Source organism: Pelodiscus sinensis, chromosome 13, assembly GCF_049634645.1.
Source record: "Pelodiscus sinensis isolate JC-2024 chromosome 13, ASM4963464v1, whole genome shotgun sequence".
Classification (NCBI taxonomy): domain Eukaryota; kingdom Metazoa; phylum Chordata; order Testudines; family Trionychidae; genus Pelodiscus; species Pelodiscus sinensis.
This window is the reverse complement of record NC_134723.1, coordinates 684,600-698,844: the sequence shown is the minus strand read 5'-3', so window position 1 is coordinate 698,844 and position 14,245 is coordinate 684,600. Positions and strand designations below refer to the sequence as shown.

The following is a 14,245-nucleotide window of genomic DNA, read 5'->3' as shown; positions in this document are numbered from 1 at the left end:
CTTACATACAGATTCAACTTAAGAACAAACCTACAGTCCCTATCTTGTACGTAACCCGGGGACTGCCTGTACAGCAGAAGTTAGCTAAGAGGCATCAGGCATCGTTTAAACTCTGGAGCGAACAGGGGTTATTAATTGGTCTGCGAGCTTCCTTGCTCGTCTGTTTCTTTGTCGGATAAAGGGGTGAAGTAACTTGCTCAAAGCACTCAGCAAGTCAAGGCTGAGATGGATTAGAACTCAGGAATTTCCTGCTTCACCATTAGGAGGAGAGGGTTTGGGTCTCATCTGTCCCTGAAAAAACCAACCCACCCCCCAAGCCATATAGTCAGAGGGCTGCGGTCTGACGCTACTCTCACTCACACCAGTGAAAATCAAGAGTGACTTTACTGAAGGAGTAACACCACTCTAAAGCACGCTCCAAAAAAGCTGCCTCCCACCCCACACATGCTGAGACATGGGCACACATGAACACACATGCACACATTGTCTCTCTCTTTACCTAAATGATCACCATGTAATTGCCAGGCACAGCTGAGAGACGCAGGAGCTGTATGATGCCAACGGGATACATCAGGGAGGCTCTTTCTAGAACAGGGCTGTCGTGATATCTGGGGTCCACTGCCGCTCTTCAGCAGGGACTGAGTGCTGGAGAAGAGATGGGTCAACCTACGCAGGCACCACATGCTGCAGAGATTCAACAGGAAGGAGAGAGACCAATGTTACTGTGGCTGGTTTTGTGTTACTATTTATCTTTTTTCCAGGGGTGAGCAACCTTTATGCTACAAACAGATAGTAAACACAGGGCCAACCCCAAATAGTGTATAATCTATCTTACTCACAAGATACAACAGCTAGATGAAAGACAAGCATGGGGAGGTGAAAGTAACAGTCATAGGAGGAAGTTTAGGTGAAGCCTGGCAGTGTCCCAACAGTAGCACAGAGTTGTTTCATGTTACATAGAATCTACCATGCTCTCTAGCTCACACCAGCAAGCGACCTATGCCAATGACCCAGCCATCATCAACTGGACAGTGAAAAGAATTTAATATGCTTCAGGTTTTTAATGAATACTTTTTTTAAAATGAGGTGCTTTATTGCTGAAGGCAGCCCTTGACTTTCAGCTAAATGATACACAGCACTCGGGACGTTTCTGACTTGACGTGCTGCATGGGTTTCAACATTACAGCGCTCAGTCTTGCAATGGAGTGGATTGCAGTCCTGGACTGGATGTTTTGATTTCTGACACAATTCTCAGGAACCAATTGTGTTGTAAATTCCAGGACTATGTCTCTATTCTCTCCATTACCGCACAGCCATCCATATTTCTAAGCTTAAATCAGAACTCATCCAGCTGTTTTGTGGCAGCCGGTATCCACATCTGTTCCATTATAACACTGACAGGGCGCCCATCACAATGATACCTGGGCACTCTTTACCCTGCTGTCAATCAAGCTTGAGACCAATAAAATTAAAACACAGGAATGTTTGGAAAATATAACTGCATCCAGCAGGAGATGGAGAATCTAGAAAGCGATTTCTGTATGTTTCATTTTGAGTCTCGGTTTCTGTGTTTTCTTCCTCATTTTATCAGTCAGAAAAGGTGGATTTCCCCAGCTCTGCTCTGATTCACCACCTCTCTCTAGGCTTCTGAGAACCAAGCATGGTCTCTTTTCCAGCATTGCTACTCACAGCTCTACTTGTTCATGGGAAGCTCTAGTGCTAGGAAGAGCAGTAGCAGCCAGATAGAGGCAGCAAGTTTCCAAAGCTTAGCTGCTCAAAACTATTTAGGTACTTAATTTTCATTGGGGTTCGATGCCTTGATAATCTTTGAGGCTCTTGACCCAAACCCCTAAAATCTGGTAAGTAGACGACAGAAACTCTGTCTTTCCAGCAAACAGAGGGACCTTTATAAAAGGGAAGCTGATTGAAATTAGACATAACAGATGTCTAAGGTTAGCATACCAGTAAAATTATTAACTGAACTCAGTACATAAATCATTCATGCATAACAGGAAACACCAATCAGGAGGTTGCTAATTCTGACCATGTCTAAGACCTAATAATCCCTCGTAAGCGGACAGTTTTGTTAATCATCTGCTTTCATCTGAATATCAAAGTGTTTTGGCTCAATGCATCAGGGAGGGTTGGGCACCACCATTCCTAGTGCCAAAGTTCACATTTTACAGCTGGAGAAACTGAAGCATAAGCAGGTCAGGAGCCCTTTGAAGCCAACTCCCTTGCTCTGTCCATCTGACAATGCTCCCTCCTACATGAAGCCAGCGACCCAGAAAGGACTAAAACGAATAAGTACCCAACATTCCAAGAGCCCAATGCCACAGGATGAACACTAGTGCATGGCACGCTTGGGTACAAATCTATCCTGCAATTTGCTTTCGTGCACTAGGCATCCGCACGGACCCTGCTGACATGCACTAAGTGTGCACATGGGAGGAGATCACTGGGCACTAGGGGACTTTCAGCGAGTGACAGCATGGTCACACAGCAGGCTACTACAGAGCAGACTGACACCCCAGGTTGCTGAAAATGAAGAGTCTGTTTCTACGCGCTCTGAGAATGCAATGGCTACACAGTGAGTTACCTACACCTCATTCTAGTCCCTAATTATTCACTTCACAGAGCCACACACTTCCCCGGTGTGCTCAAGAGAAACGGGGTGGAAAGGCAAGCCACAGTGCTGCAGCTCAGGAATAAGCGGCCCTGGCAACGTTAGCCGAGGAAAGATAACAGCCTGCTTTTTATTAGGTCTTGCTCACCAGCAACAGTCGATGAACTTTGTACTTCTAAGATCATCAACCCTAACAAAAGGATTAGCCAAATCCGGTGAAAACCTTTACAATAGTGAAACAGCAAACAAGTTTTCCAAAGGTCTTACCTTGAGCTCAGCAGCTGACGGTGTGACATTTATACAATTTACAAATCTGAACTGTGTCACATACTATTGTTCGCAGTGAATCAGACTGTATCCTTGAGACACCCACATTGGCCTTAAAACAAAATCTAGAGACCCTTTGCTCCATAGATATGTTTTGCATCCAACAGGGCTAACAAAAGCAACTTGACCCAAGAATTTGATGGTTTTAGATTACAAATCGATAGTTCTTTAGATGAGATACAAACGGCTATACTTATTGTCAGTTGAAACCAGAAACTTCCTCACCAAGGTAAGGATAAAGTATCTCTTGCTTTGATATCAAAATATTAAGTAAATAAGATCAAATTGTATCAAGTTCTGAAACACTCTGCAAAGACTACACAAACTTTCATGTTTGATGAGCTATAAACTATAGTCTGTTGGTCAAAAGACTAAACTTTACCTAATAACTTCATTGAAATTCAATTGGTAGGTTAAGAAAAAGCCCAGTCTAGGCCAGCTCCATGTATATGGAATTTCATGACGATCCCTCCCTTCATACTATACATTAAAGAGCACAGCAGTTCATTTCAACTTTTAGAAGACCCACGAATGTAGCTGAAAGAAAACCACAGGATCTAACTCTATCCATTTCTATACAAAGAACACACAAGAGAAAGATTTCTGCTACGAACCTGTTTAGGAAATGGCCTCTGCCCCTGGGTGCTTGAACTGTAGTTCTCTCTCCCCCCAGAGATTTCCAGAGAATAAAAACCTTCCTTGGGTGAATGATCTGCTTATCAAATCCAATCAGAATCCTACTGTGATCCTGCTCCCGAGGCAGGAGGCAGCGACTACAGTCAGTGATTCTGTGTGTTTCATTCAAGTCTCAGTTATGGATATAATACTAAAAATAATTTGAGATGATGAAACCAAAAATCCACATGCCAGAGAACATTCACATTTATCATGGGTAACAGTTTAATGAATCTTGCCTGAAAGCAGGAAGTTAGACCAGTCCTCACTAAAATTACCCATTTAGACAGCTAGATTTTCTCGTATTCAGCTTACCTTTGCACTGTCGGCCTTTAAGCCACCCACATTACAGAAGATCTAGTTATCAATGCAGAGAAGTGCAATGGCTTGAGGTGTCAAGACAAAGTAACTTAAAGACTCAATAACAAGTGGAGAAGTGTAAGAAGCAACTAAACCATCTCAGCAAGAATCCAAATGATCAGAGGAATTTGAGAGGGAAGAGATATATTGCATGACCAAGCCATCCCTCTAGTGGAGCAGGATAGAATTGAACACAGAAAAATTAAAGATGTTTTATACTATTCATCCAAAAGGCCAAGAGTAACAGGTGAGAGGAAAAAATAGAAACATGTCAATAGACTCTCAACCCAAGACAAAGGGAATGGGGGTGGAAGAGAGAGTGTACTGGAGAAGGGAACACAAATGGGTAGAACATTTAAACATCCAGACAACACTGCTTATTTAGGTTTTAAGGAACTCCCCCCTCCCCATAGTACAGCCTTCTGGAGAAAAAGAAAATAAATAAGTTTGCTGTTGTAGGAAGTGTGGGGACTATAGATGTAAGAAGCAGAATAGCATCGCTACAGATGATACAGGAGGCACTTAGTGAAATCAGATGGCTTTCAGTTAATTTAACAAAGTGCTTTTAGTTTCCATTGCAAAGACAGAAAAATAAAGGGCAAAGGAAGTTGATTAAAATACTTGTATCCTAACTAATACACTTTTTTTGGTTAGAGTATCATAGGACTCTGTGGTCTCTGTCCTGTTCTTAGTGAGCAGGTCACCACCATCTCACAAAACCCCATGTTATACTTGGCACCACTTGGGAAAGATGGTTCCGTATTCCAGTGCTGCTAATCCAGTACCATTCACCAACAATTATATGTACTCGTAATCAATGGAGTCGCAAACTCTTGTTTTAATCTGGTTTTCAAAAAAAAGTTTTTCATAAAATGCTTAATGGCTCATATTTACTCTTCCTTTGCTTAGCCCTTCACTTTCTTACAAGCTTCCAACTACAACAAAATGTTTCGAAGTGATGACCTGTTAATGTAGGAAGTAGGACAGAATTTCAGTATTGCATCCAACCCTCACAAACATTAGCTTTTTTTTTTTTTTTTTTTTTTTTTAAAGCAAACTGTTCCCCAAACCAACCAGAGAAAAAAGTATCTTGTCTGTCACCGTGTAAATATTCAATGCTGGTTGCCTGGAGACAGTTGCATCTTTAATCTAGAATTTTTGTACGGTTTTAGAAAATGCAAAGAGCCATCCTGAGGTAGCCTGGCTAGAGTTAAGAAAACCTTTGTGAAGAGACTACTGAAGAGAAACTGGGAGAATGCCGATGGCTGACAAGGAAATGCCTCCTTAGGCTGGTTACCATTCAGTGCCAGAAGTACACGAGAGGGTTATTAAAACTGTATTATGCACTCAAAGTCCCAATCATAAACCAAATGAAAATAACTGATAGGTACATAAAACCCAGTAATTACAGGTGCCTGAAATGATTTGGAAACTCATAGTGCATTTACCGTGTAAATTATCAGCAGTTTTAAGGATTTATGGTGCACATGTTACAAAGCATAAGTACCAATTACAACTTCCCGTCTCAAAACCAGGAAGTAGATCACACTATTGTATCAACCTGGATTATTTTCTCTGCCAAAAACAATCTTCAGGATTTGCTGCACCACACTGCAGCAGTTGGCGGTTTTCCACAGCGGATCTCTGCTATGACAATTCCCCACTCCTCTTCTCCCCACACTTAAGATTATGTTAACACTTAAGTAGCTAATAAAAACACCAGGAGACAATGTAGACATTGCACTTAGGGTTACCAGATGGCTTCCAAAAAAACACCGGACACATTTGATCTCAGATGGGGATGAGGACCAGCTGGGAGGGGAGCAGCGCTGGCCAGGAGGAGGTCAGGGGTAGTGGGGCTGGCCAGGGGAAATGAAAGGGGATGGGGGAGGGGGGGGGGCGGAGGAAGAGAACCAGCTGACGGGAAGCAGGGCTGGCCGAGTTGGGGGGAGAGAATCAGCTGGGGGGGTGGGGTGGAGGAGAACCGGCCGGGGGGAGCGGAGGGAAGTGGGGCTGGCCTGGGCACACGCAGATCCCAGGTTGCTGCCTGTCCTGCGCACAGAGATTCCATCCTGTCCTGGCACTGCTCACCTCCTCTCTGCTGCATAGTTGCGTACACCTGGCTGATAGACACACTCATGCAGTGTGAACGTGTCTACCAGCCAGGCAGTTCGTAACTACATACTGATACTTGTAATATGTCCGGTATTCATTTATATGTCCAGTATTTTCTCAATTTGTTTCCCCGACAGAAAGCTCAAATACCGGACTGTCTGGTACAAAACCGGACACCTAATTTTGCTAGATATGAAAACCGTAAGCCAAATACCCGGGGTTTAATGCTGACTGCTTGAGACAAGACTCCCCCTTCCAGTAGTAGTATTTGAATCTGCCAACTCAACTCATTTGTGTCAAGACTTTTATCCACAGGCTTATTTTAAAGCCCACAGCACACAATTCTTGCTGTAATTCTCTTTCCCAGCAAACTAACCAACTCATTTTTTATCTCTCCCTCACATGATCACATTTAGCATAGTACTTACTTCATACAGATGGTCGTTCTAATTTTGCTGGCTCTGTACTGACACTAATCAATTCTGGACTAAATGTAGGAAGGCCATGTAGACTATCCCTCCATAGATCTGGCTGACAGGAAGGTAACACACCCAGCCCGTATAAGGGGCTTGTTCTGAAAAAACAAAGTTGATCAGACAAACTGCCAAAGTCTTAAGAGTTCGGTTCCTTCCCTAACTGCTGGCACTTCTGTTCCCATAACTAGTTCGGGCTAAATAACTAGACAGCATCATCTGAGCAATTGTTGGCAGGAAGTCATGGCTTCCACTGGAAAAAAAGGTCAGGCCATCCTTTTCCCACACTTCTCTCCACCCCAGTTCATCATCCATTGAAAAGAGTCCGAGCCTCCCTTTCATATCCACCGAATATCATCCTTTCATTTTAGGGACTCTTTTGAACAGACTGTACGAACAGAAGACCTGAATAACGTACTTGTGATCTAAACAACAAGGGATGATGCTGGAGTAAATCTCAGTTTACACAGACAAAGTTTATCCACACCCCCTAAGCAATCATTTGGCTGACAGTCTGGAAAATATTAGTGGTCTAAGAAGGATTAAAAGCTCATCAAAAAGTCCTGTATTAATTAAATTTGTGAATGATCTCCTTTGGGGAGAATTGAATGTTACCCTTGTTCTGCCACATCTCTCATGTTATAGCAACCTCAGATGATGAGGGTCTAGACACTGGCTAGAGTCACCCTGAATATGGATTTTGGACTAGAATCATGGACTAAATTCTATGCAGCTACAAGATCACCATCTCTATTAGGTAACGGAACTGAACTCACATCTGTATGCATACCGCTCCTAACCAATACTCGCCCTCTTTTCTTTTTTAAAAAAAGAGTTAACATGAATTGGCCATAAGCTTGTGTTTGGAATAAGGTCTGAAACATTCACTGACCTGGAAGATGATGTGTCTAATCCTTTGGGACTTTGACAGAGATATCTGGGTGGTGGCTTTAGGCTGGGCTACTTTAAGGGAACTGCGTGGCTTGGTCTTCTGAGTGACCAATAAGGTAACACAGAAGCTGCTTTATGCTGTCTGGGTGACTACAGATACTAGAATAACCACCAGCTTTGGAGACAGGCTGACCCATTCCCTTCAGTGCACCCTGAGCGACCTCAGTTGGCTCTCTTGGAGTCCTGTTTTATCACAACCAGCAAGAGCAGCTTTTTGCCAGCATAACTGTGTCTACACTAGGGCTTTTGTTGGTAGAAAATGCAGTGAAAAACCAACCCTTGGCACACATTACTATACTGGCCAAACTTCCCAGTGTATACGTAGTCAAACACTGTATGCCAGGTAATTCGAGAGTTAAGCAAGGTAAATGGGATGGGTCTTGCTGCCTCCTATTTACAGGACTGTAGGAGCGTTGAGTGCAGATTCAGTTACTGTGAAGTATGTTTATTTCACCAGCAAACAAAGCAATAGGAAAGGATGTGATTTCAAAGAGAAAAGCAGTACAGGTTTTGTTTTCAGCTGAAGTCCAAGTAGAGAGAGCTAGGGCTCAGAATCATGCAACTTGGAAAGCATGAAGCACAGAAACAGAACATTTATGGTTAAGATTTACTATACAAGCGCATAGACTTTATAAAAGCAAACAGGATTAGAAACAAGGGCATTGTAATCTGACATCAGCTTTTAAATGAGCAAACGCCGCTTTGTTAAATTGTTTCCCAATGCTTGTGAACACCTGGGCTATATCTAGACTGCAAGCCTCTTTCGAAAGAGGCTTTTTCGAAAGTATCTTTTGAAAAAGAGCGTCTAGACTGCAAGCAGTACTTTCGAAAAAGCAAGCCGCTTTTTCGAAAGAAAGCAGCGAGTGAGTCTGGATGCTCTCTTTCTAAAAAGCCCTGTTGGCATTCAAGAACGCCTTTTTTTGAAAGAGCACTTTTGAAAAAAGGCATTCTTCCTCGTGAAATGAGGTTTACCGCCGTCGAAAGAAAAGCCGCGTTCTTTCCATTTAATTTCGAAAGAACGCGGCTGCAGTCTAGACGCAGGTGATGTTTTTTCGAAAAAAACCCTGAGTCTGGACACAGCCCTGGAGCTTCATTTCAAAAACTTATACCCACATATCTGAAGTAGAACAGGATTTACCAGCATCAAAACCTGCTAGACTTCTATAGCCACTTTTCAATGGGAGCTGCTTAACAGCAAGATCTGTAGAGGAGATCTACCACCAGAAACAGAACTCAAAAGGTAAAATAGGACTGAGGGCAACTCACAATTCAGTGTCCAAAAGAGAGCTGTGAGATCTGCACATGAATCTCTGAAAATAACCCCTTTGAACCAGATGCTTCTCCACTGCTCAGAAATCTCCTGAGATTTATGCATGACCTTAAAAAAAAAAGTAGATTTGTTTGCTTATCAAGGAGAAAACACTGTCAAGATGCAAGGGAAGCAGTTGATGCCCCGAGGGACTTTGACTGCCGCAGCCAGAGCTTGCAGCCCCAGTTTTATGCACTTAGCATGGGGGTGACTACAAGAGAAATACAGACAAAAGGCAGAGAGGCCTGGATTCCATCATGTCTATAAAGTTGGACATTTGAAAACAGCTTAGACAGACAGATTACTTGTATTGAACTACTCAGAAGCTAAGCAGCTCAAATCACTATCTGTAAATATATCACTCGGCCAATTGTTAATACATTTATGTGGCTCTTGCTAAACATCAAAAACTCCAGATGGGTATCTGAAAATGCCTGGAATTGTTCCTATGATTGACCCAAGCTATAAAAATTGGAACTATTAAGAAAAAGGAAGGAAGGAAGGGGTCCTGAATTTAGGGATTCTGCACAGTTAACACATGCAAAATATTTGAGAGTTCTGATACAGACACACTTGAAACCTGTAACATTAGTGAAGCAGGAAGAATGGAAAATGAGATTTACTATCTGAAAATTCAGTTGCTAAACAAATTGATGTGCTCCTACACTACTGCTAAGGTGGTAAGCATGGAAGAATGAAACAGGCACTTTTGGGGAGCCACTGTCATCTCAATGTTTGGGGAGCTGTTGGAAGTAGGCCACATCCCCCTGACTGGTGTAACACTCCCACCTCTGTATCCCTGCCATCTGCTTGTCTCTCTGCGTGCATCTGATGAAGCAAGTTGCAGCTCAGGAAAGCTTATACCACAATACAACTGCTAGTCTCTCAGGTGTGACTGGACTCCTTATTGTTTTTGCTGAAACAGACTAACACAGCTATTTCTCTTAAACCTGTCACCCACTATTATGTACTGTACTTGGAAATTAAGCCTATGTGTAAGAGAAGAATAGAGCAGCATACCAATCAGGCAGCAGAAGCAAATTATGCATCCTTGATGAGCTAGTAGTCAGGTAATCGTGCAATCAAATTAGCGAGAGAAAGGAAACCAACTAATAAAAAAAGAACCCAAATGAGGCATTAGCAAATTCTGGGTAAACTGAAGGGAAATTGCTCTACTAATAAAATACAAAAGCAAGATGCTTTAATACAATTTATTTTAGAGTTCACTAAGGTCTTGTCTCCACAGGGAAATTGACCAGAATAGCTATTATGGGGTAATTATTTCACTATAGCCATACCAAACAATTTCCCCATGTAGATCAGCCCTAAAATTTGTTTCCCCCCTTTTTGTTTCAGGAAAGTAAATTTAAACTATGCAAGACAGGTGCCTTAAAAAAAAAAAAGAAAAAAAAAAGAGAGATAGATCTTGCCCTCTGTGGTGGTGCTGAAATTGTTTCTTCTTCCATGTGATACCATAAAATCACGAGTACAGTAAAACTCCCATGGTCCGGCATCTGATGGTGCGGCACCATCAGGAACCCGGAAGTGCTCCGGGCAGCCGGACCATTGGAGCTGCTCTGCGCCCAGCTTCCCCGATTCAGCCGCTGCTAAAACTGACCAGAGGCTGAATCGGGGAAGCAGAAGGCAGAGCAGCTGAAGTGCTGCCAGTTAGGTCCTGCAGTGCTACCCCTTGGGGCTGCGGGACCCAACCCGGCAGCACCCCAGCTGTCCCCGATTCAGCCGCTGCTGATACTGATCAGCAGCTGACTCCAGGAAGCCCGAAGCAGAGCTGCTCTGCCCCAGGTGAACATATCTGAAGATGTATCAGTCTTTTTTCTCAACAAAATATGCTCAGTTTTTTTAAACCTTTCCTTTTAGTTCAAATTTTCTAAACCTGTTATTTTTGCTGGTCTTCTCTGGATCCTCTCCAATTTGTCCGCATTCTTCCTAAAGTGTGGTACTCAGAGATAGACATAGGACTCTAGCCTCCTCAGTGCTGAGTATAGCAAGACAATTAACGTCTGTCTCTTACATATGTCACTCCTGTTAATATACACCTGAATCTTAGTCATTTTTGCAACTGCACCACATTGTTGATTCATACTGATTTTGTGATCTACTATAACCCCCAGATACTTGTCAGCATATTATTTGATTTTTCTTCCTAATGAAAGTAGCTTGCACTTGTCTTTATTGAAATTTAAATAAATTTAACACATTTGTTAAATTTAATAAACATAATACATGTCATGATATTGGCCAAATTCTCTACTTTGTCAGGACAGTTTTGATTTCTAATCCTGTCCTCCAACATGCTTGCAATCTCCCAATTTGACACCATCCACGAATTTTATAAGCATGAAGCACCACAGATGACAGACCGTGTATCTGTCATTCTGAGGAAACTCACTGTGCAGGAGTCTGGGCTTTGCAGTGGGTTGGTCCTAGATTGTGAAGCTCACTGTGGTGGAAGCACAGAAATACCAGAAACCTCAGCAAGCACTTTGAGATGGACTGTTGGAAAGTGCTACATAAGATCCTGTACAGTTTGTGTTTTGTTCAGTCCAAATTGAAAATTCACTCCCCCACTTGCCTTCCCAAACACCAACAAAGCACAGGCTCTTACGCACACATTGCATGCAGGCTGCCATGGGAGACCCTTTGGGAATGGCCAGGAGGCCCAAGGAACAGACTGCTTTCCCTGTTTAAGGTTCATGCACACGGGGGACAAGAATCTGCACAGAACAGAAGCTTCTCAGATTATAGATAATACCACCACCCTATGCACACCTCCATCCCCCCCCGCTTTCCCTTCCTGCCACCCCGATCCCTGTTCCTGCCAGCCCCCCTTCCTGCTATCGCCCCCCATCCCCCCTCCTGACACCCCCACAGCCCCCCTTCCTGCTATCGCCCCCCACATCCCCCCTCCTGACACCCCCACATCCCCCCGCCTGCTATCGCCCCCCCATCCCCCCTCCTGACACCCCCACATCCCCCCTCCTGCTATCGCCCCCCCATCCCCCCTCCTGACACCCCCACATCCCCCCTCCTGCTATCGCCCCCCCATCCCCCCTCCTGACACCCCCACATCCCCCCTCCTGCTATCGCCCCCCCATCCCCCCTCCTGACACCCCCACAGCCCCCCCTCCTGACACCCCCCACAGCCCCCCTTCCTGCTATCGCCCCCCCATCCCCCCTCCTGACACCCCCACAGCCCCCCCTCCTGCTATCGCCCCCCCACATCCCCCCTCCTGCTATTGCCCCCCCACATCCCCCTCCTGACACCCTCACATCCCCCCTCCTGACACCCCCCACAGCCCCCCTTCCTGCTATCGCCCCCCATCCCCCCTCCTGACACCCCCACAGCCCCCCCCTGACACCCCCCACAGCCCCCCCTCCTGCTATCGCCCCCCCATCCCCCCTCCTGACACCCCCTACAGCCCCCCTTCCTGCTATCGCCCCCCCATCCCCCCTCCTGACACCCCCACAGCCCCCCCTCCTGACACCCCCCACAGCCCCCCTTCCTGCTATCGCCCCCCCATCCCCCCTCCTGACACCCCCCCATCCCCCCCCTGACACCCCCCACAGCCCCCCCTCCTGCTATCGCCCCCCCATCCCCCCTCCTGACACCCCCTACAGCCCCCCTTCCTGCTATCGCCCCCCCATCCCCCCTCCTGACACCCCCACAGCCCCCCCTCCTGACACCCCCCACAGCCCCCCTTCCTGCTATCGCCCCCCCATCCCCCCTCCTGACACCCCCACAGCCCCCCCTCCTGACACCCCCCACAGCCCCCCTTCCTGCTATCGCCCCCCCATCCCCCCTCCTGACACCCCCACAGCCCCCCCTCCTGACACCCCCCACAGCCCCCCTTCCTGCTGTCGCCCCCCCATCCCCCCTCCTGACACCCCCCACAGCCCCCCTTCCTGACACCCCCCACAGCCCCCCTTCCTGCTGTCGCCCCCCCATCCCCCCTCCTGACACCCCCACAGCCCCCCCTCCTGACACCCCCCACAGCCCCCCTTCCTGCTGTCGCCCCCCCATCCCCCCTCCTGACACCCCCATAGCCCCCCCTCCTGACACCCCCCACAGCCCCCCTTCCTGCTGTCGCCCCCCCCCATCCCCCGCACTCACCTGCCAGGCACCAGGGGCAAATGACCGTTTTGCGGGGCCCCGGGCAGCATAATTTCGCGGCCCCCCCCTTTGCCACGGCGCATGCGCGGGGCCCGGGGCGGCCGCCCCGCCCTACACCCGCCCCTGGCAGGGACCGTCCCGCGAGCGCCTCGGCCCCGCTTCCCACGGGGCCCGCCAGGGGAGGAGCCTGGGCAGCCCGGCCCGTGTCCCGGGGCCTGGAATATCCCGGGGGGGGGGGGGGGACAGCAGAGCCGGGGGCCGGGGGGGGGGCTCGGCGGGGCCGGGGGGTTTCTCATCCCGCAGACGCGCGCTGCGGCAGGGAGGCCTTTGGGAGGCAGAGCGGGTTCCAGTCTAAGAGCCCCGCGGCCCGCCAGCGCACAGACGCTTGTCGCGTGGAGCCCCCGGCATCGGGGGGACTCATCTTGACTTACTTTAACTTTCTGGATCCAGAAAGCGGCGCCTTAACCATAGAGAGCGCGACTTCCGGACAGAGCGGCGCCTTAACCATGGAGAGCGCGACTTCCGGACAGAGCGGCTCCGAACCATAGAGAGCGCGACTTCCGGACAGAGCGGCGCCCTAACCATAGAGAGCGCGACTTCCGGACAGAGCGGCTCCGAACCATAGAGAGCGCGACTTCCGGACAGAGCGGCGCCCTAACCATAGAGAGCGCGACTTCCGGACAGAGCGGCGCCCTAACCATAGAGAGCGCGACTTCCGGACAGAGCGGCGCCTTAACCATAGAGAGCGCGACTTCCAGGCGGCCGGGAGGACTCAGGGTGCGCTGCCGCCTGTACGGAGGACAGTCCCCCTGGCGCAGGGTTGTGCTTTCTGTGCCAGGGCAGCTGTGTCACGTGCGGCGGTTAGAGGAAGCCGTGACCGGTACCGGGCTGTAGGGCTTGGGGGCCGCGCGCACTAGCCACGTGACGGGCTGGGGGACGCCCCCATGGGGGCCAGGCGGGGCTGCAGCGGGGCGGGGGCGCAGCACCGAGCCGGGGGGCGGGGCCGTAACTCGCCTGGCCTGAGGGGAACAGGCGGAAATGTCACACGGACAAGGCAAAGCGCTGACGGAAACAGCCAGTCGCACAGTCGCACCGACGGCTCCTCTAGCCCGGCAGGGTTTTGCGGAAACGCTTCTATTTCCGTTACGAGTATTTCTGTGAAAGCTCTAGATCGGCCGGGGGCTTTCGCGCCAGAGCGTCCGGGCCAGTCTAGACGCGCAAGAAAGGCCCAGTCGCCATTTTAGCCACCGGGGCGCAGAACAATCCTTCCCTGTCTG

General features: G+C 47.9%; 1 protein-coding gene across 14 annotated transcripts in view; it reads right to left on the bottom strand.

Annotated features, from left to right (window-relative positions):
* The window catches only part of TMLHE (trimethyllysine hydroxylase, epsilon), a 29,937-nt gene extending 16,082 nt beyond the window's left edge, over positions 1 to 13,855 (bottom strand). The window contains exons 1-4 of one of the 14 annotated variants that reach the window (XM_075941235.1): positions 13,468 to 13,855; positions 13,400 to 13,428; positions 11,467 to 11,571; positions 500 to 684 (exon numbers count right to left, since the gene is read on the bottom strand). In XM_075941235.1, coding sequence (XP_075797350.1) covers positions 500 to 684; positions 11,467 to 11,571; positions 13,400 to 13,428; positions 13,468 to 13,476 — 328 coding nt within the window. In that variant the 5' untranslated portion in view covers positions 13,477 to 13,855. Of the gene's footprint in view, positions 1 to 499; positions 685 to 3,943; positions 5,792 to 6,531; positions 8,407 to 8,793; positions 8,906 to 11,466; positions 11,572 to 12,968; positions 13,126 to 13,399 lie in introns of those variants that run through there. The other 13 variants (XM_075941236.1, XM_075941241.1, XM_075941237.1 and 10 more) reach the window with 13 other exon arrangements.
* Between the last annotated feature and the right edge of the window lie 390 nt (positions 13,856 to 14,245).